Raw genomic sequence first — 27841 nt, 5'->3', positions numbered from 1 at the left:
TACATTAGTACGTAAGTTTAATACCTGGAGATTAACAGAAATGACAATAGGACACAGATGCAACACAGTAAAACAGGGATGGGGGGGTAGGACTGGAGGGGGCAGAGGGACACTGGATATGATCACAGCAACCAAGGAGTGACTCCCTTGGTGCTCTGAGGGCATGAGACACTTGCCTCTTGTCACCAAGAAAATTGCATGGTGAATAAACCACCAACTCTGGAAGATAAGCCGTGGCACTACTGCGGAGCTTAGAATGGGGCAGGGCCCTCTCTGTCACACTGTTAATACTCAAGGATGGCGGGCTCGGAGAGTGTTACGAAATGTCAGCATTTTGACCTGGGGAGAGGGACTTATTTGGGATGCGCCCCGTTTACCTAACACTGGGTGAAGGAGGTCCCGACTCAGGGTAACAGGGCCCCGGGATACCCTGGTCTCGATCTGTAGCAGCACTCCACACCACTGTGCCCAGCCAGCTCCACTCTGTCCACTGAGCACCCTCTACGCAATGGCCCTAAGCCAGAGTGAGCCAATCGAGAGGAGATCGGAGGAACCACGCGGTGGGATGTGAGGGGCAGGAGCTGGTGGAGGAGCAGGTGTGTCCCAGGCCGGGCCCTCCCCTAGGCATCATTGAGGTTGCTGTCGCTCAGGAGCACCTTCTCCCCAGGTCTGAAGGCCGGCATCCCAAGGTAGGGGCAGCTGGCACAGCGGAAAGCATCGCCCAGGTAACACTGTTGAAAGAAGAGACCATCATACAGGGAAGCCAAGTGTCAGCTCTCCCAGAGATACAGGCCAGAAGAGAATGACTGGGTACATTTGTAGGTCCAATTGGGATCCAAATACTAAGAGTCTTTAAGATCTCTGATTTCATGAAAGACAAAAGTCTAGAGAAGTTCCTTAGGTGGACATACTTCTATATTCTCAGCAGTTCAAATCATAGCCACACTCAGCAAATGGCTGAGTAGCATCAGGCCCAATGTGAAAAAGAAAGAAAGGGGCCAAAAATAAGAAATGACAAGTGCCTCCCCTACGGGCATGAGTGTGCTACCCACTCTCAGGAGATAACCCCTCTTCCCCATTACTACCTAGAGACACGTTCTCGCATGTTCACCTATTATTAAAATACTTGGGCAGTGAATTCTGTAGAGCTGGAGCTGGTCTGTGTTTAGTTTAGGCCTTTGTGAATACTGAGTAATCAACCAGATACTCACGTTTCCACAAGCCGACTTGGGCTGGGAGCTTATCTGGTCCCTCGACTTCTCTCTTTCCAGTTCTTCTGCGAGGCCACAGGTGCTGGGGGAAAGTTAGCAGCTGATGAGTGGGATCTGCCACCATCCAGAAACTCCAAATCCTTGACAGACCTTTTCCCTGGGAGCCTTCACAGATATGGAGTATTGACCTTTCCTGGCCTAGTCAGGTTTGGGCTCCACAATGAAATGATGTATTGTTTGGAGATTCACACATAGACAGTAAACTATCGAAAAAGCCAGGAAAGATTAGCACAAATTTGGGAGAATGGTAGCCTCTTGTAGGGAGAGGGAGGGAGATGCAGCTGAGGGAGCACGCAGAGGCGGCTTCTAAGGAACAAGTCATGTTCCTGATTCTTAACCTGGGTGATCAGTACATGGGTGTTCATTTTATTATTCTTTAAAATGTACTTATTTAGCATACTCTTCTACCGTCTGATACATTTTACGATAAAATATGTTTTAGTAATTGTAAAGTATAGCGATTCCTTGATAATTAGAAGCCGCTGGAAGCAGCCTGGCAGCCTCTTCTCACCCCAAGGCTTACCAGTTCTTGCAGGCCTTCCTCTTTTTCCCTTCCCCACAGGAAGCAGCCCGCAAGGAAGCTGGGTCTGGCTTCTTCATATCTTCTGGATCCAGCAGTTCATCTGAGTCAATGAGATCCTGGAGAATGTTTGAAGCCATTAATGACACAGTCATGGTCTCTGCTAATGAACAGGTGAAGTGGTCACAGGCCACAGTAGCAGTTCGCCCATCTATGTAGAAGGCACCCATCGTCCTACCTGGGCTTGATCATCACGCCCAAGCTGACCACATAGTGAGTACACTACGTGCACAGAAGCTGTGTTAGGCTGTGAGGGGGCTGGGAACTCATTTACGATGTGTAGAGAATATGTGTGTGGAGGGCAGGGAGGGAGGGAGGGAGCAGGAAGAACAAAGAGAGAAGTGTTATATTTATGTGAATATATAAAGGGTTGTCATGTGAGAAAAGGGAATGAAATATTTTCTATATAATTCCAGAGGAAAAGACAGATAATGATATATACACTTGTGTAATTCTTCGATAAACGTGTAGACAGTTAATCTGTAAGCTCTGTGAGGGCACAAACCATCGCCTAATTTGCTTACCACTCTAACTTCAATAGTTGTAGGAATGAAGAACTTTATTACAGAAAGCACTGATCTGAGATGGAAGAGCATTACTTTTAAGACAGTGAGCATTTGGTGACTTGCCCAGACGAAGGAGCCAAAAAATATTTTAGCTGACAAACTCTTCTCAGGTTTACGCATGCCCACAAGAGTCTTTAATATATCACATGAAGTGAGAACAAGAAAATCTGCGGGAGGAAAGATGCTGAAAAAGAAATTTAAAATGCCACTAATGTGGAGTTTCCTTCTGAGTCAAAAAATGCCAGTGGCAGGCACAGCCACAAGGCTGGGCTTTAAATGCTTTCACACCTACAAACCCAGAGAGGCCACTCCAAACAACAACATTCCCACCCAAAGTGGGGCTTAAAAGAAAGCAATCAGGTGGCCACAGTGCTGACTTACCACGCTCTCATCCTCCATATCATTGGCCGAGAGGGTCCAGAGCTTGGCAGCTGCAGGGTCCACAGCAGGCTTCCCTGAATCCAACCAATAAAAGAAAACAAGCTCCAGAAAAGCAGCTGGAAACAAACTCCAAGCACATGTAAGTGCTTTCTACTGAGGCTGTGTAGGGAACACACTGGACCGGCGGTCAAAAGACTTGGGTTCAAGACCCAGCTCTACCACTTATAAAGGCATGAGCGGGACCCATCACTTTATGGTAATAAAAGCCATCATTTGTTAAGCACTTGCTTTGTGCCAGATACTACATTAAACATTTTACATACATGATCTAATTTAGTCCTGCTCACCATCTTATGAGGAAAGTTCTTGTCATCCTAATTTTATAAATGAGGAAAGAGGTTTAGATACTTAGGCCAGTTACACACAGCCACAAATACACAAGTACAGACAGAGTCTACCTAACGCTTTTAACTTCCGCTCCATATTGCTTTCTCCTCCTTCTCTTACTTCCCATCCCTAGAACATGGGGCTAATAGGATTCCCCATACCCACTGCAGGAGATTTGAATATTAAACACGACACTGTGCCAAAAAGCATTATAAATAGCAAAGCTCCGGTCTCATGCATACCTGTTACAGACAAGAAAATGAGCTCAAGAGCTGATGGCGGCGGTGTAACAACAAATCAGTAGCAAATCACACCTCCTGATTCTCTGTCTGGGCCTGAAAGAGCTGAGGGTTCAGTGTGGGCCAGTCCACGAATGGGCCTTGGGGGGTAAGTGCACCCCCCAGAGATCACTGTCACAACTGGATGCTCAGATCCCCCACAGGGCAGGTCATCTAAGCTGCTCCTACCCATTCTGGAACTGTGACTCCAAAGGTTAGGACGCTAAAGGATTTCTTGAAGATTTAGGCTGGACAGTCAATACAGAGCAGTGTGAATGTACCTGTAAATTTTTGCATACCTCACAGCTAGGATAATTTTTCTCAACTCAGGCATTAAAAAATAGTGATAGGAAGGGTGAGAGTGGTGACAAAGCGTGGAGTGCAATCTTCTGAGAAGAGATATTTTTATAAGTGTCTTAAGATCCTCCAAGAAAAGCTGACTTCAGTGGCACAGAGAAAAGGACCCATGGGAAGAGGAATAGCACACTCTTATCTGCCATGACCGCCACTGTGAGGTCTTCTGAGGGTAAATGTCATAATTCTGGGGTCTGGAAAGACTTCATTAACTAATGAAGCTATGGGAGTCTGACCTCTAGAATCTGGAGGCCTCAGTGTCCTCTGGTGCAGAAGAATGGGCTGAACTAGGTAATATCTACGCATCATTTCCGTTTTGGATCCGAATATGCCCAGGACAACAGCACGTTAAGCATTCGTCCATTTGGAAGCGAGGGAAATTAAGGAAGGGCATGATCCTCTAAAGATAGCACCACCTCATCAGACCTCTGGCTCAGTTTTTAATAGGGCCTTCCAGGCCCACTCAGACAGAACAATGTCCCTAGGCCAGTCTCACCGGAAGACTTCTTGGTAGTAGAAAGCTTAAGTTGACTAGAAGAACCCACTTCAAAATCGGGCTTTTTTCCTGTGATCTGCACAGAGAGCAGGCTGTCACTGTGGTAACCCAGGTGTTCTCGGACGGACTGAATCTCCTCGGGGCTCAAGAACTTGCGCTGCAGCTGAAATTCAAGATATCAGAGGATTAGGCCACACTTCTTCTACAGTATGATGGTGTACTATGTCCCCCTCACAGGTGTCAAATGCTCACATCTGTAGTAAGCGCACAACAGCAGGAGATCACAGACATTGCCTCGTGCCTCACGTTCAGTTTCTCACTGATCAGGACCCTAGAGTGTAACTTCTGTCTACGTGTTTATGTTGAGCCTGCCCCTCGGAGAGTTTTATCAAATATCTGTCTATTAGGTACAAGGCACTGTGCGAGGCATTGTGGAGGTTGTAACGATTATGATTATCAAGATGAATCGGACACGTTGAAGAGGCTGTTGGATGGAATCGAAGCCTGTGGCGGGGGAGCATGCCCGCAGTAAAGATGCCAGAAATGAAATACGCAGTAGAGAAAGAGAACCACAGGGGGAGGGAAATGCTTTCTATGTTCCTTGGGAAGAAGCTGGGGGCGCCACCTCTATGTGTGACAACTATGGAACTGCTACATAAACCACAGTCCATCTAGACCACTGAATGCCGTTCCATCATTAGTAAGAAAGTGGGTCCATACCCTGAGGTGGATAACGTCGAGGCCAGCTAAAGGTGGGGAAAAGTGCTAGTGACTGAACACTGTATACACACGACCTTATTTACATTGAAAAATGTGTATACACACACAACACCCTTGTAAATACATAAAAAGAAGTCCGAACAGCCACACCAAAAAATGTATTGGTGGCTCCCTCTGGGGAAGAAAGCGTAAGCAAGTCCTGAGATGTCACTTTATATTCTTCAGTCTTAACTGAATTTTTATGAACATCCCATATTTTGGAATAAAAAATGGAAGAACTTTAACTAAAAAGAAAAATAAGAAAGGGTAGGCGTGAAGAAACTGAGGCCCTAGGTCATGTACAGATCAATGGTATAAACAGCTATCGTGGTATAACACCTCTCACACAAGAAAATTTCAGCATTGGAGAAGAATGTAGAACCATAAATACCTCTATTTAATGTTAATATTTCTAATGAATTGTCAGAAAAGGATTTCCCCCTCCAACCTATTCTAGCCTCCCACCAAAAAGCTGAGGAAAATGCAGGCAACTGCCCTTCACTTAGGCCTAAGATTCGTGTCCACTAAGAGATGTGTCGCTCTCTCCCTGCCTCAGTGGTCACCACTAGTACTGAGACCAAAATATGTCCCAACCCACATGGGCCCAAGCTGAGTCTCTTCAGAGGAGATTGATTTCAGAGGTTTCGTCCTTCGAGGCATCTGGTTTCTCACATGCAAAGCCCTTCTCAACTTGTTTCCTAGTTGAGTGACACTGATCACCTCACCTTCAGGGTTGTTATTTCTCCCAGATTCTCTCTGTATCGTCTGACAAAAGAGATACTGGGTTTAGTCACCCAAGGCTTAAATTCCCAGCAAAGAAGGTCGTCTACAAACATACCTCTTTTACTTCCACAAGACCAGAAAGAGTCAGGGCTGAACACAGCTTAGATGCCGTCTTCACTTTGCTATTGTTAACTGCTAAGAGGAAAACCCCAGTTAATAGCTTTATAGGTCAAAGCAGGAAAAATAATAAAGGCTCTCTCCTATTCAGGTCAGCAGGCATTAAAACAATAATAACCTATTCTGTTCAGTGTATATATATTTTAGTGATATTTTAATTGGATAAATCCTTTTGGTTGTTCAAAGTGCTCTTACTGATGCTCTTAAGTGTCATATAATAATTACATTATTATTGCTTCATATCACTCTCTGTTTCTTTGGAATACCTAACCTTCCAGGGGCTGTTGGATAATGACCAAGAGGCTGAGAAACTGTAAAGTATACAAGTATCTCCGTATAGTTCCAACAGACACGGTGTTTAGTCACCCAAGGTTTACATCCTAGCAAAGAAGGCTATAGCTGCTATTAACATCACAAGCTTATATTTCCACATAAATGCCTTTATACATTTCAAAATACTTTTATTTCTATTAATTGATGAAATAAGTCATCACATTTTGACAGAAAGTCTAGTTAAAAATGCTAAAAATCTAGAATGATTCTGACAGCTTTACCACTGAGCAAAAAAGAGGTTTTTATTTCTTGGATTCTATCTTTACTTTCACATGGATCAATACTTAGCTCATCACTCTCAGACTTCTAGTCACTATTTTTTAACTTTTTAGTTTGAAATAACTATAGATGCACAGGAAGTTTAAAAAAAAATGTTCAGGGAGGTCTCAAGGACCCTTCACCTCTTCTCTCCACGATAATATCTTACACAACTATCATATAATATGAAGACCAGGAAATTGACAGCGGTAGTCCACAGAGCTTATCCAGATTTCACCAGTTTTACAAACACTTGTTTGTGTGCGTAGTCTTCATCACCACAAGGAACCCTCACACCACCCCCTTTACAGCCTCACGTACCCCCTCCCTCCCATTCCTAACCCCGACGATGGCCAACCTGTTCTCTGTCACTATAACTTTGTTATTTCAAGAATGTTATATGAAAAAAAAAAAAAAAAGAATGTTATATGAACAGAATCATACAGCATCTAAGCTTTTGAGATTGGATTTCTTTCACTCAGCATGATTCCTCTGAGATTCATCCAAGTTGTTGCATGTGGCAATAGTTTGTTCCTTTTTTACTGCTGCATAGTTTTCCATGGTGTGGATGCACCAGTTTAAGCATTCACCTGTTGAAGGATCCAGCCATTTTCAGATGAGCAGTTTCCTTCTATTTTACTACCTAATGGGTCAAAGATCACAATTTATTCAGATGTGTTGGTTCAGAGTTTTACAATAATTCATCCCTTATCCCTAAGGATAAGGTTCAGTATAGGACTGTTGATCTCCAAATTATACCTCCTTCTCAGAGAGATGCAGTAAACATACCTAAAGATTCAACCCTGTTAAACTCTAGTCTTTCAAGTGAAGATTTCCTTACCTACAGCTGTCTCTACTGGCTCTTTCAGAAAAAGACATCCACTAGGCCGAAGGATCCGGGCCATCTCAGCCAAAATCTCAGCACTGTGCAGAGTGGTGCTTCCAGGAATTATACCCGACAAAATAATGTCAAAGCTAGATTCTTTGTGGGCAGCTGAAAAGAAGGAAGACTCTAATCAGCAATCACTTGGGCCCCAGAATCTCCCAATCCCTCCCAAGTCCCCACAAAGGCTACATGCGTGGCCTAGTAGAATAAACAGCTACCTGTTCAGCAAATGCTATTACACCACCGTTACTAGCAAGAGGGGCAAGGACACTGCTGCCCTGCTCTCCCTCAGTCTTACTAACTTCATCTCCTTTTGTATGCTCAGGGGAAAAAGTAAAAAAGGAAGGTGGACAAAACCCAAGCTTTTTTAAAAAATGTGGAACAGCTAATAAGAAATAAGAACTTACTTATACAAATCATCAACTATACTCCTAAGTCCACTGTATCTCAACTGAAAAAACTACTATCATGTGCCACCCCCCAAAAAAAACCCAGCTATTGGGCTTCCCTGGTGGTGCAGTGGTTAAGAATCCGCCTGCCAATGCAGCGGACATGGGTTCGAGCCCTGGTCCAGGAAGATCCCACATGCCGCGGAGCCACTAAGCCCGTGCGCCACAACTACTGAGCCTGTGCTCTAGAGCCCGCAAGCCACAACTACTGAAGCCCGTGTGCCTAGAGCCTGTGCTCCGCAATAAGAGAAGCCACCACAATGAGAAGCCCGCGCACCGCAATGAAGAGTAGCCCCCGCTCGCAGCAACTAGAGAAAGCCTGCGCGCAGCAACGAAGACCCAGCACAGCCAAAAATAAATAAATACATTTATTTAAAAAAAAAAAAAACAACAAAAAACCCAGCTATCAAGGAACGACAAGAAATGCAGTATTGCCATCAAAACTGCCCTCCCTGTAAGACAACCTGGGTAGGTACTTACACTGCAACAGCTGGTTGATGTTTTCCACAGACACTCGGCCCTCATCGCCAGTTAAGGCTTGAAGCTTATCCACCAGATCTTTTAGAGCCTCCATCGGAGATGACTTATCCCAGACCACTGCCACAAACTGGCCAGCTGAGATCCCAAAATCTGCCATTCCTGCAGTGCTGTGGACCTACAAGCTATGGGCCAAAGGAGAGTCAAGAGTGAGCAGAGACAAAACGCAATTCAATCCATGGGGTACCACCAAATGTGATTAGAATTGCAACCTAATTCCGACCTCCCACCAGGGAATGCTGACCACATTAGAAAACCTCACTGTAGATACCAGAGTGTGAATAAATAAACCCATTATCCCAAGGTTTCATAACCCCAACATTCCCAAATAGGGCAGGTGGCTTCCTTGGTGAGAATCCTGACTGGGCAGTCAAGTAAAGAGGTTGAAGGCACAAATATTATTTTCTCTTTGGTATGAGACAACTCAGCTTGAACAGAATGTAAAACACACCCGACATTAATTAGGCAGAAGTATGACTCAGCAAGGGAGGCAAATAAATTGGCTGATATAACCCAACCACAAGCTTAGTGTTTTTTTAAAAAGATACAACATATGTAAATTTAGCAAACTGAATAATGATATTTTCCCATTCATCAAGATATGAAAATTCAATTCTACTACTCTGCATTGATCAATAGTATCTACTATCTCTATCTCTAACAATTAATATTAGCCAGACTCTTCAAAGCATTTTACCTACATTATCTCAATTGAACCTCAGTACAACCTTAAACTAGATATTACTCCCATTTTACAGTCAGGAAACAGGCTGTTGACTTTGCCCAGGTCACACAACTAGTAAGTGTTGTGTGGAAAAAGTAAAAGCTGGGATCTGAATCCAAGTCTATATGACTGTAAAACCCATGCTTTTAACCTATGGAAATTTCCTCCTGCTGGGGTCAACTTTCTCTTTGACTTGATACTCAGATGAGTATAGAATGTCCTCATGATGCAATCAGGTCAGGAGATAGCAGTCTACTCAGTTCCCCATTTCTTTCTTAAACATTAATGACTCCAAGTCCCCAGCTTCAGACAGCTCTACCAAATGACATGAGACCAAAGCTGTGGGAGAGGGATCACACATAGATGGGTCTTAAGCCGAATACTTCTGTATTCTGCAGAGGTGGCTAACCCAGTGACAATTACGCCACCACAGACACTCCAGGACCAAGTTTAAGTCAGGCCTACACACTCTTCCTTCTTTAAAAATGTTCCCTTCAGGGACTTCCCTGGTGGTCCAGCAGTTAAGACTCCGTACTCCCAATGCAGGGGGCCTGGTCCGATCCCTGGTCAGGGAACTAGATCCCGCATGCCACAACTAAAGTCTCCGTATGCCACAACTAAAGATCCCCCATGCTGCAACGAAGATCCCATGTGCTGCAACTAAAGACCCAGAGCAGCCAAATAAATAAATAAATCTTAAAGAAAAAAAAAAAAAAGACATGTGAAGCAATCTGAGTGCAGAATCTTTAAAAAAAAAAATGTTCCCTTCAAATGACTTGCTCCTCAGCCTACAAAACATGCCTAGGTCAGCCAGTCATCCTTAAATACTGTAGTACTTTGATTTTGCTGCTCATTTCCTAAGGCTTTTATTTTCTAGAGCAAAATCAAAACTCTTCAGTCTTCTGGATTCAGGTGCTCCGTAATCTGGCTCCACCTGTATCTCCCACCCCCCCAAAGTGAATCCTTCCTTGTTGTATGAAAAATCTTGGTATTTTCACTCTATCATGCTTTTTATCTGGTTCCTTCCTTGTGGAATGCCCTCTTTATTATCCTAACCTGACTGCATGCCGTGGTAAAAGGATGCCAAGTGTTATCAGATAAACAGGATTCCTTAGTCATTGAATTGTGGTTTTTAAATCCCTAAAAAGCACACAATCAAGAACTGAAACTTTAGCTTTCAACTGTAACATGATGTTGAGGAAGAACCCTTACAAATCTTTCAAGTGAACAACTTGGGATCAATCTCACATTTAAGAACCAGCTGGGGAAGATAGGAATATGGATTGCTGGGTATGAAGTTATAAGAAATAAATGATCTCCTTCTAGAATGATGCTGGAACAGGCTCTCCCTTGGGACAACAGAAAGAGATGAGAAGTTCCCTTCCCACTACTACAACCTTGCACTGTACTCACAGAAAAATCCTCCTGGAAGAACCGAGGGGCCAAAGGCTACTCATTAACTAGAGAAACACAAAAAGCCAGACGTCGAGACCTTTTCAGCAACCTTAATGGAGGCAGGGTTTTATTTTTTTATTTTTATTTTTTTGAATTTTATTTTTTTATACAGCACGTTCTTATTAGTTATCCATTTTATACATATTAGTGTATATATGTCAATCCCGATCTCCCAATTTATCAGGCAGAGTTTTAGAGAGCACAGGTTTCGAATACAGATGAACTGGGGTTCTACCTATCACTAGATCTTCTATTTATTAGCTACATGACAATGGATCAGTGATTAGCCTCTTTTCTCATTAACAAAGTAAGAAGAATAATCTTATATTTTGCAAGGCTGCTGCAAGAAGTAAATGAGAAGATAAAAATATGCAATGTACTCAGCAGGACCTGGCACACAGAGCTCAATAAAATAATGTTCTAAGAGAACTCTGAGCCTCCACTTCTCCGTGGCCAGTTCATCTGCCTTTGCTTCAAACAGTCCTATAAAATCTTGTTCCTCCTCCTCAGCCATACCTGCTGGGAGGACACCCCGGGGAGAAATGTGAAGCTGCTTTTTTATTGTTAAAATTACACAATATAAGAGCTGCACTTTATGACATCTTATACAGCACTCCAGTGGGATTGTGTCTGTAAATCAGAAGAATGGAAAGTGCTTTGTTTTCCATATCCCCCCAAACTAATCTTCTATGGCAACAGGGAGCTCATAAAATACATTTATTAAACATTAACTCTCAAAAAGACACAGCCACCACTTTCAGTCAGCATATTCCAAATAAAATGGGACACAATGTTCTTTTAAATATCTAAAAGCCAAAGTGTGATACTATTCATCATCAGAGTTTTATGTTGTTGTCAATGTCTTTTCTAAAAAAACAAGGAAAAAATGTCTGGCACCTAAGTCAACATACTTAGAAGTGTGACTCAGAGCCCAGTTTCATAAATAAAAAGAGGTGGAATAGAAGTCATTGTCACGTCACTGGACTTGTTAAGCATCTTTCCAACTCTGACTGCTGCACACACATGCCCACAGCCCTTCTAAAATGTTGTGGGCAGGCAGTGAAAGCAGATGTCTGAGAACAACTTCTGGAGATGCACTTGTTTATTTTTAAGGCACCCAGTAAACATCAAATCCTGAGCATTTGGCTCCTTTTAAGGATGAAGAGGGCCAAAAGAAAAAAAATAAGATTGAAGTTTGGGTATCAGTTCAAACCAAGGATCAAATCCTTTTAAGTCAAATGCATAGAAAATTCTAAGAATACTGACAGCTATCAGAAAGAAAAATTTAATTAAAATGAACTGACCAAAGCGCGTGCACTTGCACACACACACACACACACACACACAGAAAAAAAGGTGACAATCTGCAAGGAAACAGTAAACTCAAAGGAAAAGAAATAGAAGACTTTGTCTCCAGGCAATTAGGTGTGTGTCAAACTTAAGGGTTTCAGGAAGGATATCCAAGTGCTAGATTTTCCACAGGAAAGATTCATTCGAAGATGAGTGGACAGGGGCTTCCCTGGTGGTGCAGTGGTTGAGAATCTGCCTGCTAATGCAGGGGACACGCGTTCGAGCCCTGGTCTGGGAGGATCCCACAGGCCGCGGAGCAGCTGGGCCCGTGAGCCACAACTACTCAGCCTGCGCGTCTGGAGCCTGTGCTCCGCAACAAGAGAGGCAGCGATAGTGAGAGGCCCGCGCACCGCGATGAAGAGTGGCCCCCGCTCGCCGCAACTAGAGAAAGCCCTCGCATAGAAACGAAGACCCAACACAGCCAAAAATAAATAAATTAAAAAAAAAAAAAAAGATGAGTGGACAGAACTCAGAAAACAAAACCTCATGGAGAGATCAGTAGTGCTTTACCGAAATCCAGAAATATGGATCTGAAATTTTAACATTTGGGGAGTAGTTTTGGCTTAGGCGGAGGCTTCCCCCACACTCACGCAGGGGAGAGGAAGAGGTTCTCAAAAGGTTGATAAGGAGTGTGCAAAAATACAAAGACAAGGGTCTAACTACACAAAACTTACAGGATGGCATGCTTAGCTCCAGCTGTTGGTTATCCCTCATCCCCAAACCATTTACTTCTTCCGACTATTATGAAGCCTTCCCTGGTGATAGGTTTCCCAGTGAGGCGCTCCGCATTTACATATCTGCTCAGTGACTAGTCCATGACCTCCCTGAGTCACGCAGAGCTTGGCACTCAATGTCGGAATAAAGGCCACCACCCTTTCCCAAACTTGCAGATCATCCAAATCACCCAGGGGCATTTGTTAAAATAAGATTCCAGGACTACATCCAGATGTACTGAATCAACTCTCCAGGAGAAAGACCTCGGTATCCGATTTATTAACAAGCGTCCTGATGGTTTTTCCAATCCGGCAAGTTTGGGAATACTCAATTATATCAACTCAACACTTTGGAGGTTCAGGGAAGTCAAAGGTTCAAAATTATAACCTGGGGGGTCCAGGTACCCCCAAAGACGGAAACTTCAGCTTCCCTGATGTTTGCGAAGAGGAACTGAGACTCAAGGTCACAACAGCTGGCTACTAGCAGAAGCGGGTCTCAGACTCCGGTCTCCCGGGCCCCAGCTCAGCACTGTCCCCCGGGGCCTCAGGCCGGGTCCGGCAGTGCGGGAGATAAGGCAGCCCGGGAAGAGCAGAAGCCACCACGCCAGGAGCCCGGGACGACGCAGGACAGGCCCAACCCCTCACACCGGCTTCCCCCGAGCGAAAGCCCGCTGTGGTCCTCAGGGAGGTGGCCATAGCCACGTTTCCGCCGAAGGACGGGGCTGGGGATGGGAAATGAGAGGACGTGGGGCAGAGGGTGGGCCGGAACGGGGGCGTTGGGGAAGGTCGGGCTCTCGGACCACCTGGTGATCGCTCACCTGCCGCCCGGGGCTCGCTCCCGGCTTCTCAGCATCGGCCGGCTCCGCACCTCGCGCCTCTCGCGAGAGGACGAAGCTCCCGCTGCGCGGGGAGGGCGGAAGTGGCCATGCAGCTGACTCGGTGCTACAAGGCGCGTCGCCGTAGGCAGCTTGCCCGCCTCCAAGATGGCAGCGACGGTGTCTGGCGCGGTTGGCCGGGCGGGGTGGAGGCTCCTGCAGCTGCGGTGCCTCCCCGGTGAGAGGGCGGCCGATCCCGGGAGCGGGGAGGGAAGGGGAGGGGGCGCGAAGCCGACCTGGGCTGGGTGAGGGGCGGAAGAAGCCTCGTGGCGGTTCGAGAGCAAGGTGAGGTGAAGGGCATAGCGGCTCGCGCCCGCGCCTCGGGCTTGAAGTGGGCGCCTGGCTGGCTTCTGACCCCATTCTCGACCTGTGAGGAGCGAGAGCATCAGGGAAGAGCCTGTCACTCCTATTTCATGGAGTTGACGCAGCCCAAGAGAGGGCTGTGGGTGCCCAAGGTTATACAGCTCGGTCGGTTGCAGACTGGCACACTTGTACCCAGTCTCTTAACTCCATTGTCAAGTCCCTGGGCCCTGATCCCGGGAAACAGACACAGAGAGCGCCTAGTCTACTTTTTCCCCAAGTCAGTCATTTCCCCACCTCTTCAGTAATTCTTCAGTATCCTCGTACCACCTTTGCCACCATATAGTCAGTATTTTTGTTTATGCGTCTGATTTCGTAAAAATATAGACGTTTACTTAAAAGAGGAAACTTTATAGCACTACCATAAATGGAAAACCAATGTCACCTTCCACAAATAGAACGTATGAATTAACATATTAACATAAATATATAACTAACGAAATAATATTCTCCTGTATTTCACCTAAAATCTTCTCGTGGACTGCAGTGGTTCTGCAATACTGCTTTGGGACCTCCCAGGTCCTTTTAGAAGTTTTATGAATATTTGGTCCGTTTTTTTCTGTACATATGCTAAAATAATTGATATTTTCACACATACGTGCTGTTTCTTTTAAAAATCATTTTTTCCTGAGTTGGTCCATAGATTTTTTTAAAAATGAGTGCTGTTTTGTTGTTTTTATACAAAGCTCCAAACTAAATATGTTCAGTAAAAGTAAGGCCTATGACCCAGAAAATCTACTTCGAGGTATTTACTCAACAGAAATGAAAGCAAAATGTCCACAAAAAGGTTTGAACAAGTATATTCATAGCACCTTTATAATAGCCGACAGCCCAGGTGTTCAATAGAATAGTGTTTCTTAGTGGAATGCTACTCAGCAGTAAAAAGTAACAACCTCCTGATTTTCACAGAAATATGAATCAATCTAAAAAATATTCTAAGCAAAAGAAGTCTTATGCATACACAGGACACACCGTATGATTCTATTTAGATGAAATTCTAGGACAGGCAAGACTAGAATGAAAAATTCAGAATAGTGTGGGTGGGGAATAACTGGGAAGGAATAAGAGGGAACTTTCTGGGGTGATGTTAATCTCTAGATAGGGGTTCAAGTTATGCAGGTGTATACATTTGTCGAAACTCAGAATTGGCCCATTTAAGATTTGTGCATTTCATTGAATGTAAATATCACCTCAATAAAGAACAGTAAATATTCAATAAATATTGAACTCTAGTTAATGATGTGCATGTTGGAATGTTTCAAGATAAAGAATTCTGAAGTCTGCAACAAATGCATCAAAAAAATAAGATGGGAAAAAAAAAAAAATAAGATGGATTGGGAAATTCCCTGGCGGTCCAGTGGTTAGGACTTGGTGCTTTCACTGCCGAGGCCCAGGTTCAATCCATGGTTGGGGAACTAAGATCCCACAAGCTGTGTGACGTGGCCAAAAAAAATAAATAAGATGGCTTGATGTATGAAGAGTGTGATGGATATACAGGTGTTCATGCCACAATTCTTTCCACTTGCTTGTATGTTTGATTTTTTTTTTGTAGTAAAATGCTGGGAAAGAAAAAAGTAATATGAGCCTTTGCTTAGGAAATACAATACTGTACTTTTCAAAAGCCCTTTCCTAAAGTAAATAGGTGTTGCAATATTGCAGATGAGAAAACAAAGACACCACATAACCACTAGGGAGTCAATACTCAGACCTTCTAATTTCTAGTCCAGTGCTCTTGCCATGATATATAAATATATAATGTTTTCAAGTCACTTTCATTTTTTTGTTTGGGCCTCACAACACTCCCGTTGAGTAAGTAGAGATTATTTCTCTTAATTTGCGTATTTTAAAGTCATGCTCATTGGGGTGAAATGGTTTACCCATTAACACACAGCTAACAAATGATGGAAACATGCCTAGAAGACAGGTCTTCCGTTTCCTGGTTCATGCTTTTGCCACGTCATGTCAAAAGGTTCCCAGTTTACCCAAGAATTTTGTCTGGGATCCAACACTTGGTTCTGGTTTTCCTCTGCTTTTCTTCCTCCCCATCCCTCATACCACTCTGGGTCTCAAAGGGTCTTCTCTGGTGAGTGTCCCTGGCTGACCAGCTCAGTTTGTTTCAGTGTCCCGCTGCCGACCAGCCCTGGTGCCACGTGCCTTCCATGCTTCAGCTACACAGCTGAGGTCTTCAGATCAGCAGAAGCGGCAACCTCCCCCCTCCTTTTCTCAGCAACATTCTGAGACACAGGGCACCGAAGAACCCAATCAGGAGTCTTCTCGTTCACCCCCCAGGTAGGCAGTAGAACCCCAGTCCACCCATTTCTGACTACTTTGTGTGCTTGGGTGAATCTCTTCTTCTCCTTCCTCTAGCCTCTCTGTTCCCGTCACACCTTTCATCGTTTTCAACCTTATCTTTGAAAGGAACCTGTTGTTTGTTTGTTTGTTTTATGAAAACAGTGCCTGTACATTCTAAACCATTCTAAATAATACAAAGAAGTTCACAAAAGTAAAAAAATTATCAGAAGTCACAAACCCAGAAATAACTCTGCTAACATTTTTGTGAATATCCTTTTCTCTAACGTATTTCATATATAACCCTGTATATATTATAAATGATTAATTACACTGTACACTATACATGCTGTTCCAGAACCTGTTTGTTCACTCAGCAGTACGTTTATAATGTCATTTCACAATCTATATTATTTTAATGGTTGCATAGTATTCCAGCAAATGGCAGTACCAAAATTTATTTGACCTATCTTTTATTGATGGATATTTAGATTTCCTTCACTGGTATGAAAAATAATGTGATAAAGTAGATGATTCTCTCAGCAGTGGGAGCACTGAGTCAAAGGATATGCACATTTTACATTTCGTTACACATGTGAGGCCAAATTACCCTCCAGAAAGGAAATAATAATTTACATCTCCATTAGATGTTTCGTCTTTACTTAATCCTGCCACTGAGAAGTTCCTCTAGCTCTGAAATTAGAGTGTTCCCAGTCATTTTTCTGGTCTCCCAATGAAAGTAGTTTTCATTTCAATTCAACAAATATTGTTTGAGGATCTACTTTGTGCCAGGCCCTGTGAATAATGTAACCGTTGTCCCTGTCCTCAATGGAGTTACAGTTTGGTACAAATCCAGATAAAGAAACAATGCGGTAAGGCTATACACTGGGAAATCCAGGGTGCTGGGACAGCATGTACCTTCCTATCACCTGACCTCCTCGCTCATGGTTCCTTTCTCTCAGTGACTCTATGGGAGGCGATGGATGATATGATTTTTGCTCTGTTGGCATTCAAACATTGATACTGACACATAAGTAAATGTCCTCTCAACATGTGCTGAGAGGAGGCACAGAACCTGCGGTTTCTGGCCCGGCACATGTTGCATGCCAGGCAGCAGGCGGTGAGGTGAGGTGTGCCGGGCTCTGTGCCCCATGCCTCTCTTGCATTTGGGCCTCAGGTACACAGACCAGGGCGGTGAGGAGGAGGAGGACTACGAGAGTGAGGAGCAGCTGCAGCACCGCATCCTGACGGCAGCGCTGGAGTTTGTGCCCGCCCATGGGTGGACAGCAGAGGCAATTGCAGAAGGAGCCAAGGTGGGTATGGGTGCGGGCGGGGCAGCCTGACCAAGATCAGCCAGGAGGGAATCACAGCAGCCAGAGCAGAGGGCTTTCTTCCAGCCCAGCGCAGAGCCCCAGAGCTCCTCACTGCTATAAGATTTTCTGGTTTTGTTTTGTTTGTTTTTCCCCAATAGGGTAGAAATGGCTTTATTTTTTAATTATTTTTTAATATAAAAAGAATATACCGCGGAGTTAGTTCTTGGGAGTTAGGTTCTAAAGGCAGCTCATTAGGCAAGAATTGCCTATGATCAAAACTGCCGTATTTCATTGACTCTAAGATGCCATTGGTTGTAAGAAGCACCATTATTTTATGCATCACTAAAAAAGAAAAAGGCTGTCTGTTAAACTATGATGCATCATCAATTTATGATTCACACTGATTGTTTAAAATGAAAAAAAAAATGGAGATCCTAGAATTGACAAAATGTGGTGTTTGAAAACTCCCAAGAAGGCACCACCTTGGAGACCAGCGCACCTCATTTTTCTATGTAAGTCTAATAATCAGTGTTTCCTCCTGCAGTGGAGCAGCCTGCTCCTTTAGATTAAGCCGTAGGCTCATGTTGAGGCCTCGTTGTGCAGAATCATCAAGCGTAGCCACATACCATCCTATGAAAGGTCTGTGAGGACGGAGACTGATGGAATTGCAGAGTCACATCTCCCACCCCAAGCACGTGAGATATCTGCTCCTGAAGTGGGACAGTGGGCAACTTTGCTGCTTTATTTAAATTTAACTGTTATTTCTCTTGTCTTCTCTCACTCTCCCAAGAGCACATATGGTAACAGAAGTCACGTAAGTGCAATGTGTATACTATGTGATTCCACTGTGTGCTCACTGTGAAAGCTTTGAACAATACAAACAGATATAAAAAAGAACTTAAAAATTGTCTGTGATAACAAAGATCAACATTTTGATCTTTCAAATTAGAAAAAAGAAAACCTTTCATTTATTAATCATTCACTCTTTAAATATTTATTGAACAGAGAGTGTGCTAGGTCCTAGAGGCATCATAGTAGTCAGGATGGGCAAAGTTCTGCCCTTGTTGAGCTTCCAGTCTGGTGACATTAATCAAATATATACAAATACATATTTATAAAATGTGGTAAGGGCTATCAGGAAAAGGTGCTATTGTGACATGCAGTGGAGGGACTGAATCTAACTCGGGGTTGGGTGAGAACGTGGTGAGGAAAGCCTTTGGAACTGAGAGCTGAGGAATGAGAAGGCTTTACCTGATTTGGTGGGGTGGGGGATGGACAAGTCCAGACAGAGACACAGTATGTGCAGAGTGGAAAGAAGCCTGCACATTAGAGGAACTGAAGAAAACCATCATGCCGAGAGTCAGGAAGAGATCTGAGCTGAGTGAGGCTGGGGAAGGGTCACTTGAGGCCACATCAGGCAAGGTCCAAAAGTCATGTTGAAGAGTTAGGCTTTCTTTTATTCTAAGAATAATTGGAGATATAGAACTCAATTTGACATTTCAAAACCAGCACTTTGGCTGCTGGATGAAAAAGTACTGGAGTCAGAGAGTCACTGGGAGCTGCTGCTCGTCATCCAGGAGAGATGAGGGCTTTCTGACCTAGAGCAGTGGCAGTGAACATGGAGACAAGTGGGTAGATTTGGTGAGAGAATACCATAGGAGGGAGTGACAAAATGCCACCAGAGCTGCCTGCCAGTTTGCATGCGTGGGTACTTGGTGGTGCCGTTTTCTTAGATTAAGGCCACTGAAGAGCCAGGTTTGAGGAAGGCCCATGGGTACAGTCTTGAGCTTTGTTGAATGTGAGGGGTCTTTGGGTCGGCCAGCGGGGGACCTCAAGCATACAGGCCTGAAACTGGAGGAGCTGCCTGGACTGGAGTATATGTTGGGGCATAATCCACATATGTATGTGGTCATTAAACCATGGGAGTGAGTGAGATTGCCTAGGGTGGCATGAATGTGCCTAGAGTGTCATGTGAAAAGAAAGAGGAGTCTAGGTCCTCAGGGACCACTGACATTTAAGGGTGGGGTGGCAAAGAAGACTGAGGTAGAGGAGCCTGCGCTGGAGGCAAAGCAGGAGAATGTGGATGAGGCAACTAGACATCGGTGACTGCAGCGGCAGCCGTTTGAAGGGAGTGCAGGTCCAAAATAACGGGTGGGTTGAGGAGTGAGTAGAGGTAAGGAAGTGCAGAGGCGTTTGGCTGCGAGGGGGAGAAGAGAGCTAGTATACTAAGCAGGGGAAGTGGGCTGGAAGTTTGAGCATGTTTGAATACTGGCAGGAGGGCACAGAAACACCGGTGACGGTGAAGATACAAGAGAAAGTGGCAAAATAAAAAACGTGAGGTTCCTTGAAGGCAAGGATTATGAAATCCGGGAAACAGGTGGAAAGACTAGCCTTCGATGCATTAGGGGCAAAGTTGGAGAAGACAGCTGCAGGCTTAGTTTCTAGAAGAACCTTTAAGGAGTTCCCAGGGGATGGCTTCTGTTTTCTCTGTGACGTAGGTGTGGTAGTCTCCTGATCCTGAAGTTGGGAAACAGTGGGAGGAGACAGAGGTTCGGAGGTAGCAGAGAAGGTTTGAGAGAATCATTACAGAAAGGTGTGAACCAGGAGAGGACAGAAATGTAACAGCATTGTTTGGAAAAATCTGATTCTACTGAATATTCTACGGTTAAATTTTTCACTCTTTTCATATGCTTTTTTCACTCTGCATATCTCCATTCATATGGCTGCATATTACCTATTGCATTTACTTGAGCTCAACTGATAAACATTTGGGTTGTTTCCAATTTTTTTAATATTATAAACCTATTTGTACGACAGATTTAAGTACATTTCTGGTTGGTTTCTATAGGACAAGTTCTGAGAAGTGGAGTTGGTCTTTCAGGGAGTGCATCAATCAGAAGAAATCACACCAGTTACTCGAATAGAGAGAATTTAACACAAAGAATTGTTAACTAGATGTGAAATTGGTAACCAGGTAACTGAAAGGATAAAAAGAACACTAAGGTATCGTAGAGGTAGCACCTGCAGGGAGGAGCTCTCATCCCCAGGGCTAAGGAAACAAAGGGAAGAGTCGGAGTGATTACAACTAGGAGCTTGAAGGAGAGTCCCTGTGAGGGTGAAACTCCGACCTCTCAGGAGGAGGCGCTCCTCAGCGGCTGCTGGTGTCGCGGACCCTGGAGGAAGGGTCCCCTGGGGCTGGCACTCGCCCTCTGGGGTTGGGGAAATGGCGGAGCGGTTGGGCGGGCAGGGAGAGGGTGGTGGCTCGATGAAACTGGGTCTGCACCTGTTGAGAATACTGCAGACTGGGTTCAGCTGCTGCCACTGGACAGCACTGCCGTGCTGAAGGAGGGCGCTGCTCACACAGACCAGTAGCGGACAGGAGGTAAACTGCGCGGAGCCAGGCCCGTCCTCCTCCTCCAGCCTTGCAGTCTCCCTCTAGAGACCCTATTGGAGGAGCTAACGTGGGGCGAGAAGTGTGGCTGGCAGAGCCCCAGCCCCTGCGTCACAAAGCTGAGGATGGAAAGGCAGGTTTGGAGCTGAGAGACAAGAGCTCAACAACTGGCTCAGGGAGTGTGTATATTTTCGAGGTTCTTGTTACATACATGTTAGAGGCAGCATAGCCTGGTGGTTAAGAGCTTGAAGCCTCGGTTTCTGTAAAATGTGGATGATGATAATACCCACCTGCTGGCGTTGCTGTGGGGCTGCAGCAAGGTCGTGTATATACTGCGCTCAGCCAGGCACCAGGGAGCACGCAGTCACCCTTAGTACTGATGCTCCTGCAGCTCTCATGTTGAGGTGAATATTGCCAAGCTGCCCTCCAAAAAGGCTGTTTACCTCCACCAAAAGAGAGGCACTTTCCCAACGGTGGGAATTTAGAGTTAATGGTTTTTTTGGTTCCTTTTCTGCCCTCTGTCCCTGCTGCCGTCAGGGTCCTCCCTCCAGCAGCTGCTCAGTGAGTCGTGTATGTGAGGAATAGTGAAGGATATCTGTGGCTTTGTTAACTCTCTGACAACTCATTAGGAAAAGTTTGTGAGGGACTTTCCTGGCAGTCCAGTGGTTAAGATTCCGCGTTTCCAATGCAGGGGACGCGGGTTGGATCCCTGGTCGGGGAACTAAGATCCCAGATGCTGCGGTGTGGGGAAAAAAAAAAAAAAAAAAGTTTGTGAGGCTTTTTTTTTTAAACAACTGAGAGACCTACTTTCCAAGAGATTTAGGTTAAGTGAGTTGGTGAGGAAAAGAGTTATGAGCGCTCTTCCCAAGCCCCTTTTTATAATAGTTACAACTCTAGGTTACAAGTGTCAGAACTCGAACTCAACTGGCTCAAGCAAGAAAAGGAGTGTTTGGCTCATTGAATAACAGAAAAGTCTGGAAGTAGCTCTGGCTCGGTGTTCTTAGATTGTTACTGCTGGGAACTGTCTCTACAGCATATCTGCTTTGCTTTCCTCTCTGTGAGCTTCATTCTCAGCAGGGGCTTCCCATGCAGGACTAAAAATGGCTCAGCAGCCGCAGAGGAAAGAGGGTACTTCTTTCCCATCGGTACTAGCAAAAGCGTGGAGGGGGCCTCGTAGGGCTGGATTTGGTCACGTGCACATTCCTGAACTAGTTGCTGTGAACTCCACTTATCCAGGTCTGGATCCCCTGCTTTGCATCACACCCAGGGGCTTGATGGAGTGTGGAGGGACTGGTGGTCAGCTTCTCCCAGATCACACGGACAAGAATGAAGAGTGGGGTGTCCCACTGAGAACCAAGCTGCCGTTACTAGAAGAAGAGGCACTAGTGATGAACAGGTGGCAAATGTCCGCTCCACCTGCCCGCCACTTTCCTGTTTTCCCTCTCCCCCTTTGTAGTCTCTGGGTCTCTCCAGTGCGGCTGCCAACATGTTTGGGAATGATGGCAGCGAACTGATACTGCATTTTGTGACCCAGTGCAACGCTCGGCTCACCCGTGTGCTGGAAGAGGAGCAGAAGCTGGTACAGCTGGGCCAGGCAGAGTAAGTCCCATGGCATCACTGCTCGGGGTGGCAGCTAAGGTTCAAGGAGCTTAGGCGCCACCAGCTGTCCCCAGGAGGCCAATCCAAGCAGAGCCAAGAGAGTAGCACTGAGCAGCCCTGCTGCTCTGATGGGACTGAAACGCAGCTGCCTGTCTCATCAGGAGCTGGTGGGCCCCTCCCCACTAGGGCTGAGTAAACAGTGTAGCACCGAGCCCATGCCTTTGATCCAGAGACACACTGTTTTCTTTTCCCTCTTCCAGGAAGAGGAAAACAGACCAGTTCCTGAGGGACGCTGTGGAAACCAGACTGAGAATGCTGATCCCGTACATTGAGCATTGGCCTCGGGTACAGAGCCCATATCCAGGCCCCAGGGCATAAAGTATTCGTGTTTATGATCCTCAGCACCTTCACTTGGAGGGTCTGGCACACTGTTCAGAAGTTAGCTCATTCATCTCCACAGAACTCGGGATTCGCAGTGCAATTGGCAGAGCTAGGTTTCAGATTTGCGAGAGCCAAAGAGAGGACCTCTGAGCCATCTGTGTCTCAGTTCCTGGAAACGTGGGTGGCGTGGGTCCTAGATCACGTCCCGGGTGTGCCACCAGGTCTTCAGTGAGGAGGAATCCATGAAGGGGATTAGAAAAGTCAGAATATCTTACTGGCCATCATCATTAACAGGCCTGTCGCGTTCTAGATCTCAGGGAATTGGGACTTCTTTTCAGTATGTCGGTGTGATGCTTAGAGAATTGGAGTATTCATTCCAAGGGCTTCCCACCCCCCTTTTCTAAAGGTCCTTTTTTCCTGTTTCAAAGTGTGTCACCGTGCAGGCCATTCTCTCAGTTAAGAAACTCAAAGCACATCAGCACTGAGAGGGCCCACGGATCACCTAGCGTCCTCTGCCCAGCTGGGAAACGGTTGAGCATGTAATTTCAGTTGTGGGCCGGGTGTGAGGGAGTACAGTCCAGAGTCAAGTCCCGTCCCCTGCCCATGCTCACCACGCTTGATTTCCAGATCTCCAGCTTGACCCATTCCCCCTCGCGTTCCACCCCCAGACTCCCCAACTATCCCTGCTTCTTTCTCCATGTTACAGAATGGGGTGCTCTCAGTACTCAAAGACACCCGTCTAGACCTGGCTGTCTGCATTCCCAAGTCCACATGCTAGGGATTGAGAATCTGATTGGGTCAGCTGAGGGTCGGATCTGCCCCGGCTCCCATTAGCTGTAGTCGGGAGCATTAGACTCCAGGAGCTCACACAAGTGGGTGGAGATGGTGAGTCTCAGAATGCGGGCTGGGCAGGCCCCCTTACGTACCTCCACGGAGAGGTGAGGCACCAGCCACCTAAGCGCTGCTGGTACCGGTATGCAGTACCTCTCCTCTGTCATCTCTCCGCAGGCCCTCAGCATCCTCCTGCTCCCTCACAACATCCCGCCCAGCCTGAGCCTACTCACCAGCATGGTGGATGACATGTGGCATTACGCTGGGGACCAGTCCACTGACGTGAGTGCTCTCTGCAGGCCCACAGGCTACTGGGAAGGCTTGGATTAAGCATTTCCTCAGGAAGTTTGTGAAATTTCTTTGATAACAAATCCCTTCACGGGACTACAGTGTCATTCCCATCTTGGAAAGGAGAGGCTAAGGTATGAGGAGGGTCCCTCAACAAGCCACAGTGGGATCTAGGTCATCTTCATTCAGGGACCAGTGCTGTAGCCATGAACCATTGGTATTCCTTCCCCCCCTCGACTGGTGACAAGGCATCAGAGGGCCTTGTGATTGGATTGCCATTTTATAATCATTTCCCCCTCAGTCTTCTATGATTTAGATTTTGTAGCAGACTTTCTCAGTGTGTGTCTTTTATGAGACTGATTAAAAAAAACAAAAGAATGCCATGGAGACACTCATTGCTTTAAAAAGAAACTCTCTCCCTGTAGCCCATGTTGGCCTGCTTTGCTAAGAGATCAATAAGCCTTTAAACAGGCACCAGGAAAGAATCTGACTTGTTAATGCTATCATATTTCTGGTAGGAAATTAAAAAAAATATATATATATACCTTCATAAAAGAAATTAATGTGTGATGGTACTTTGTGGAATCCAGGATGGGAGGCAAAAAGATGCTTCCACCACAGTTCTAACAAAGTGCTTTAATAAACTTCCATCGTGTGGGAATATACCACCAACAGAGATGATAGGAAAATGAAATTAGAAAGCTAAGAAATCAGAGGGATAAAACACAAAGCAGCCGAGCTAGTGCTCTAAAGAGTGGTTCGCCAGGACAGTCAGAAGTTGCTGAAGGACTTGAACTCTCAGCCCTTCCCAGGTATTCCAGTCTGTCCGTGATGCTGTCTCAGCCCTCACCTCACTGATGGACACACGAAGGTTTGGTCATAACTGCCTGACCACAGAGCCTCCCTGGAACTTAGATGTCCTGAGACTTAGGCTTTTCACTGGCGTTTCCAAAGCCGAGTGGATGTAGCAAAATCACGTGGGCTGCTTATTAAACATCCAGATCCTGGCACTTATTTCAGACCTCCTGACTCTAAACTCTAAGAGGTTGGGCCCCGTAGCTTGCATGTTTAATCTCCCAGGTGATTCTGATACACAGCCTAGTTTGGGAACAGCAGTCTTGTCTAGAGGGCCATGTGTATCTGTGAGGAAAAGAAGAAATCAAGAGGAAGCCCAGGAGTGCCAGTGGCTTTGGGTAGGAACTACCCAGACTTCCCCCAAACTGCAGCAATAGTGGTGACCCACCTCCCTGATGGGTTTCTTTGCAGTTTAACTGGTACACCCGCCGAGCAGCGTTGGCTGGCATCTACAGCACGACAGAGCTGGTGATGATGCAGGACTCCTCCCCAGACTTTGAGGACACTTGGCACTTCCTGGAAAACCGAATTAACGACGCAATGAACATGGGCCACACTGCCAAGCAGGTAGCTGGGGGCTTGGCGTTTGGGAAGCCTCCTCACTAGGCACACTGTCTTCCTTGGGCCACACTGGTCATGTGTCTGTTCTCTTGCTCCCCTTTGACTTCAGCTGACAGTCCCCAGGGCCTTCCCTGAAAGCCACACTTGGCCCGCTTGTGATTGTGTTGTCCATAGGCTCTTCCTCCAGTACACAGAGCCCTCTTGACTCTACCCGTTGGGGCTAATAGGCCTACTGATGTGTCCTACCTGTCTCACCTTTGAGCTCGTGGTGGGGGCCTGAGAGAACCTGACTCTGACTCCTTCTAGGTAAAGTCCACCGGAGAGGCACTGGTGCAAGGACTCATGGGTGCAGCGGTGACAGTGAGTACTGCCCAGCTCATCCCTGCCCATCCATTCTCACGTGTGTCACTGACCCCAAGTAGTTTTGTAGCCTTAAACTGGGAAGCTAATAATAAGACTGACAGTGGTTCAGTCCCAATCTCTAGATCCCAAGCACCCCACTTCTATTTTTTACTGGCATCAGGAAACAGTGCTCACTCCCAGGACCCTGGTATGTCAGATCTCTGCATCTTAGCCACACATGCTGCCTTGGAAATCTCAATCTTTCCCATTGGAGTCCTAGGGTCAGGGCAAGGTCTCATCACTCTCTGTTTCCATCCCTTTGTCAGCTCAAGAATTTGACAGGTCTAAACCAGCGCCGGTGAGCAAGAAGGGGTGTAAGCTAGAGTGCCCAGAAGAAAACCCGAGGATATATTTAAAGGGCTTTGAAACGTATGAGGTGCCATCCGTAAAACAGGGTGTTAACGAGAGAACACCGAAGGACTCGACACACTACCACAACCACCTGGAAACCACAGGGCACTGGAGGATAGATACAGTTGTAGCCCAGGGTTGGGCCACTTTTTCAGTTCCTAACACGGGGCCAGGCCTCCTGATGCCTTTCTGCATTGCAGCTGTGTGATTAAAAATGCAGCGCTCAATCAAGCATTCAAGCCACAGAAACCCAGCACGCCCCTGTCCTGGTCTCTCAGGCACTTTGATCATGTCTTAACGTGCCTAGAAATGCTCTCTGGGGCTCCCAGGTCATAGTCAGGGTCTGAAGCCACCCCAGGTGGCAGCTCATCCACAGCACAGCACAGGCCTGTGCACCCAGAGGGAACCATGCTGCCCTTTGCTTCTCCGGTGTCCTGAGATGCTGCACTGGAAACGCCCTTGCAAGCTGCCTCACCTGAGACAGGTGCGTGCTGGACGGTGGTGCCCAGCCTGGCCAGAGGTGTGATTCCAGGCCCTGTGTCGAGTTACACCAGCACGCGTTGCAGGATTATTAGTGAACTTAGAGTCTGTAAAAATTATAATAAATATGTTTGAAGCAATTTCCTGTTGTGTAGGTAGTTTCCATATAGACCATGGCAGGTATCCAAGACGCCAGAGTGAGACAACAGTGTTGTGGAAAAGGCTTGAAACTAGCAGCCAGGAGACCTGAGTTCTGGTCCTGGTGCTGCCTAATACTGCTGGGCAGTTAGGACAGCTCTGCATCTGTGGGCCCAGGCTTCCCATCAGTAAAATGTGGGTGGCAGGGGCCTTTTCCCCCTCACCATTAGCTCCTTTGACTCCTGTCTGTCACTAACTATTTCAGTGACACAGTCTTTAGCTTTACTAATTCTCTCAGCCTCTACACTGGCTGGGCTTCCTTTTTCAGTCTGGTTAACTCTGTTTTATTAGTCTGCTCAGGCTGCTGTGATGAAATATGGCACAGTTCTAGAAGCTGGAAGTCCAAGATCAAGGTGCCAGCCAACTTGGTTCTTAGAACTTTCTTCCTGACTTGCAGATGACCACCTTCTCCCTATATTCTCACATGGCAGAGAGAGAGAGAACAAGCTCTGATGTGTCTCCCTGTTCTTATAAGGGTACTAATCTCATCATGAGAGTCCTACCCTCATGACCTCACAAAGACCCCCATTTCCAAATATCCTCACATTAGGGGTTAGAGCTTCAACATTTTGGTACATACAGCATCCCACAGCATCTGCCTTCTGCTTTGCTGTCTCCTACCCAAGTAGACTGAATGATGGGGGGAGTAACGAGCTAGTAGGAATTTCCAGTCTCTTCTTGTGTACCTTCCTCTGGGCCCTTTCTGCACCTCTCTGATTGTTTTACCTCGACATCCTGTCAAGTTCCCTGCAGTAGCTATTCCAAATTTCATTCCATTCTCTCCTTTATAGCATCTGTCTCACACTCAGAAGACTACTTTAATTCTTAATTTACTGAGATGACACAGGCTGTGTAGCAAGGGCCCCCTCAGTGCTCGTCCCCTCTGTCTCAGGAGGAGGTGTCACTCCTTGCTAAGGCAAACTCCTCCTCATCTCCTCTGATTACTCTTCTTCTGCCCCCTAAATGTTGTCCCCTGCCAAGTTCTATTTT

The 27841-nt window shown here is 46.0% G+C and overlaps 2 protein-coding genes across 4 annotated transcripts; one reads left to right on the top strand and one right to left on the bottom strand.

The window, feature by feature from the left end:
* Positions 1-13625, bottom strand: CIAPIN1 (cytokine induced apoptosis inhibitor 1). 2 transcript variants are annotated; one of them, XM_061172375.1, is made up of 9 exons: positions 13496-13625; positions 8379-8560; positions 7405-7557; positions 5911-5987; positions 4314-4476; positions 2799-2872; positions 1795-1910; positions 1212-1293; positions 1-731 (listed from the first exon to the last, which is right to left on the bottom strand). In XM_061172375.1, the coding sequence occupies exons 2-9, from the start codon at positions 8533-8535 to the stop codon at positions 621-623; spliced, it is 933 nt and encodes a 310-aa protein (XP_061028358.1). In that variant the 5' UTR covers positions 8536-8560; positions 13496-13625; the 3' UTR covers positions 1-620. The 2 variants fall into 2 exon arrangements, with proteins under 2 accessions (XP_061028358.1, XP_061028357.1); XM_061172374.1 differs by having other exon boundaries at positions 5911-5990; positions 13496-13624.
* Positions 13620-26793, top strand: COQ9 (coenzyme Q9). 2 transcript variants are annotated; one of them, XM_061172372.1, is made up of 9 exons: positions 13620-13730; positions 16033-16201; positions 17379-17514; positions 22362-22504; positions 22765-22849; positions 23894-23998; positions 25271-25426; positions 25727-25780; positions 26089-26793. In XM_061172372.1, exons 1-9 carry the CDS (start codon positions 13661-13663, stop codon positions 26122-26124), a joined length of 954 nt encoding a protein of 317 aa, XP_061028355.1. In that variant the 5' UTR covers positions 13620-13660; the 3' UTR covers positions 26125-26793. The 2 variants fall into 2 exon arrangements, with proteins under 2 accessions (XP_061028355.1, XP_061028356.1); XM_061172373.1 differs by lacking the exon at positions 25727-25780.
* Positions 26794-27841: the final 1048 nt, after the last annotated feature.

Source organism: Eubalaena glacialis, chromosome 18, assembly GCF_028564815.1.
Source record: "Eubalaena glacialis isolate mEubGla1 chromosome 18, mEubGla1.1.hap2.+ XY, whole genome shotgun sequence".
Lineage (NCBI taxonomy): Eukaryota > Metazoa > Chordata > Mammalia > Artiodactyla > Balaenidae > Eubalaena > Eubalaena glacialis.
The sequence above is the reverse complement of the archived record's forward strand: the minus strand, read 5'-3'. Positions and strand labels throughout refer to the sequence as shown.

Excerpts from the sequence above, each read along its gene's own strand:
- CIAPIN1 (XM_061172374.1), bottom strand. The coding sequence starts at position 8,535 with ATGGCAGATTTTGGGATCTCAGCTGGCCAGTTTGTGGCAGTGGTCTGG. Across the intron at positions 5,991-7,404 it reads GCCAGTAGAGACAGCTGTAG|CAGTTAACAATAGCAAAGTG; the intron begins GTAAGGAAATCT and ends TTTTCCTCTTAG. Across the intron at positions 4,477-5,910 it reads GTCTTGTGGAAGTAAAAGAG|CTGCAGCGCAAGTTCTTGAG; the intron begins GTATGTTTGTAG and ends CTTGAATTTCAG.
- COQ9 (XM_061172372.1), top strand. The coding sequence starts at position 13,661 with ATGGCAGCGACGGTGTCTGGCGCGGTTGGCCGGGCGGGGTGGAGGCTC. Across the intron at positions 23,999-25,270 it reads CTGGGGACCAGTCCACTGAC|TTTAACTGGTACACCCGCCG; the intron begins GTGAGTGCTCTC and ends GTTTCTTTGCAG. Across the intron at positions 25,427-25,726 it reads TGGGCCACACTGCCAAGCAG|GTAAAGTCCACCGGAGAGGC; the intron begins GTAGCTGGGGGC and ends GACTCCTTCTAG.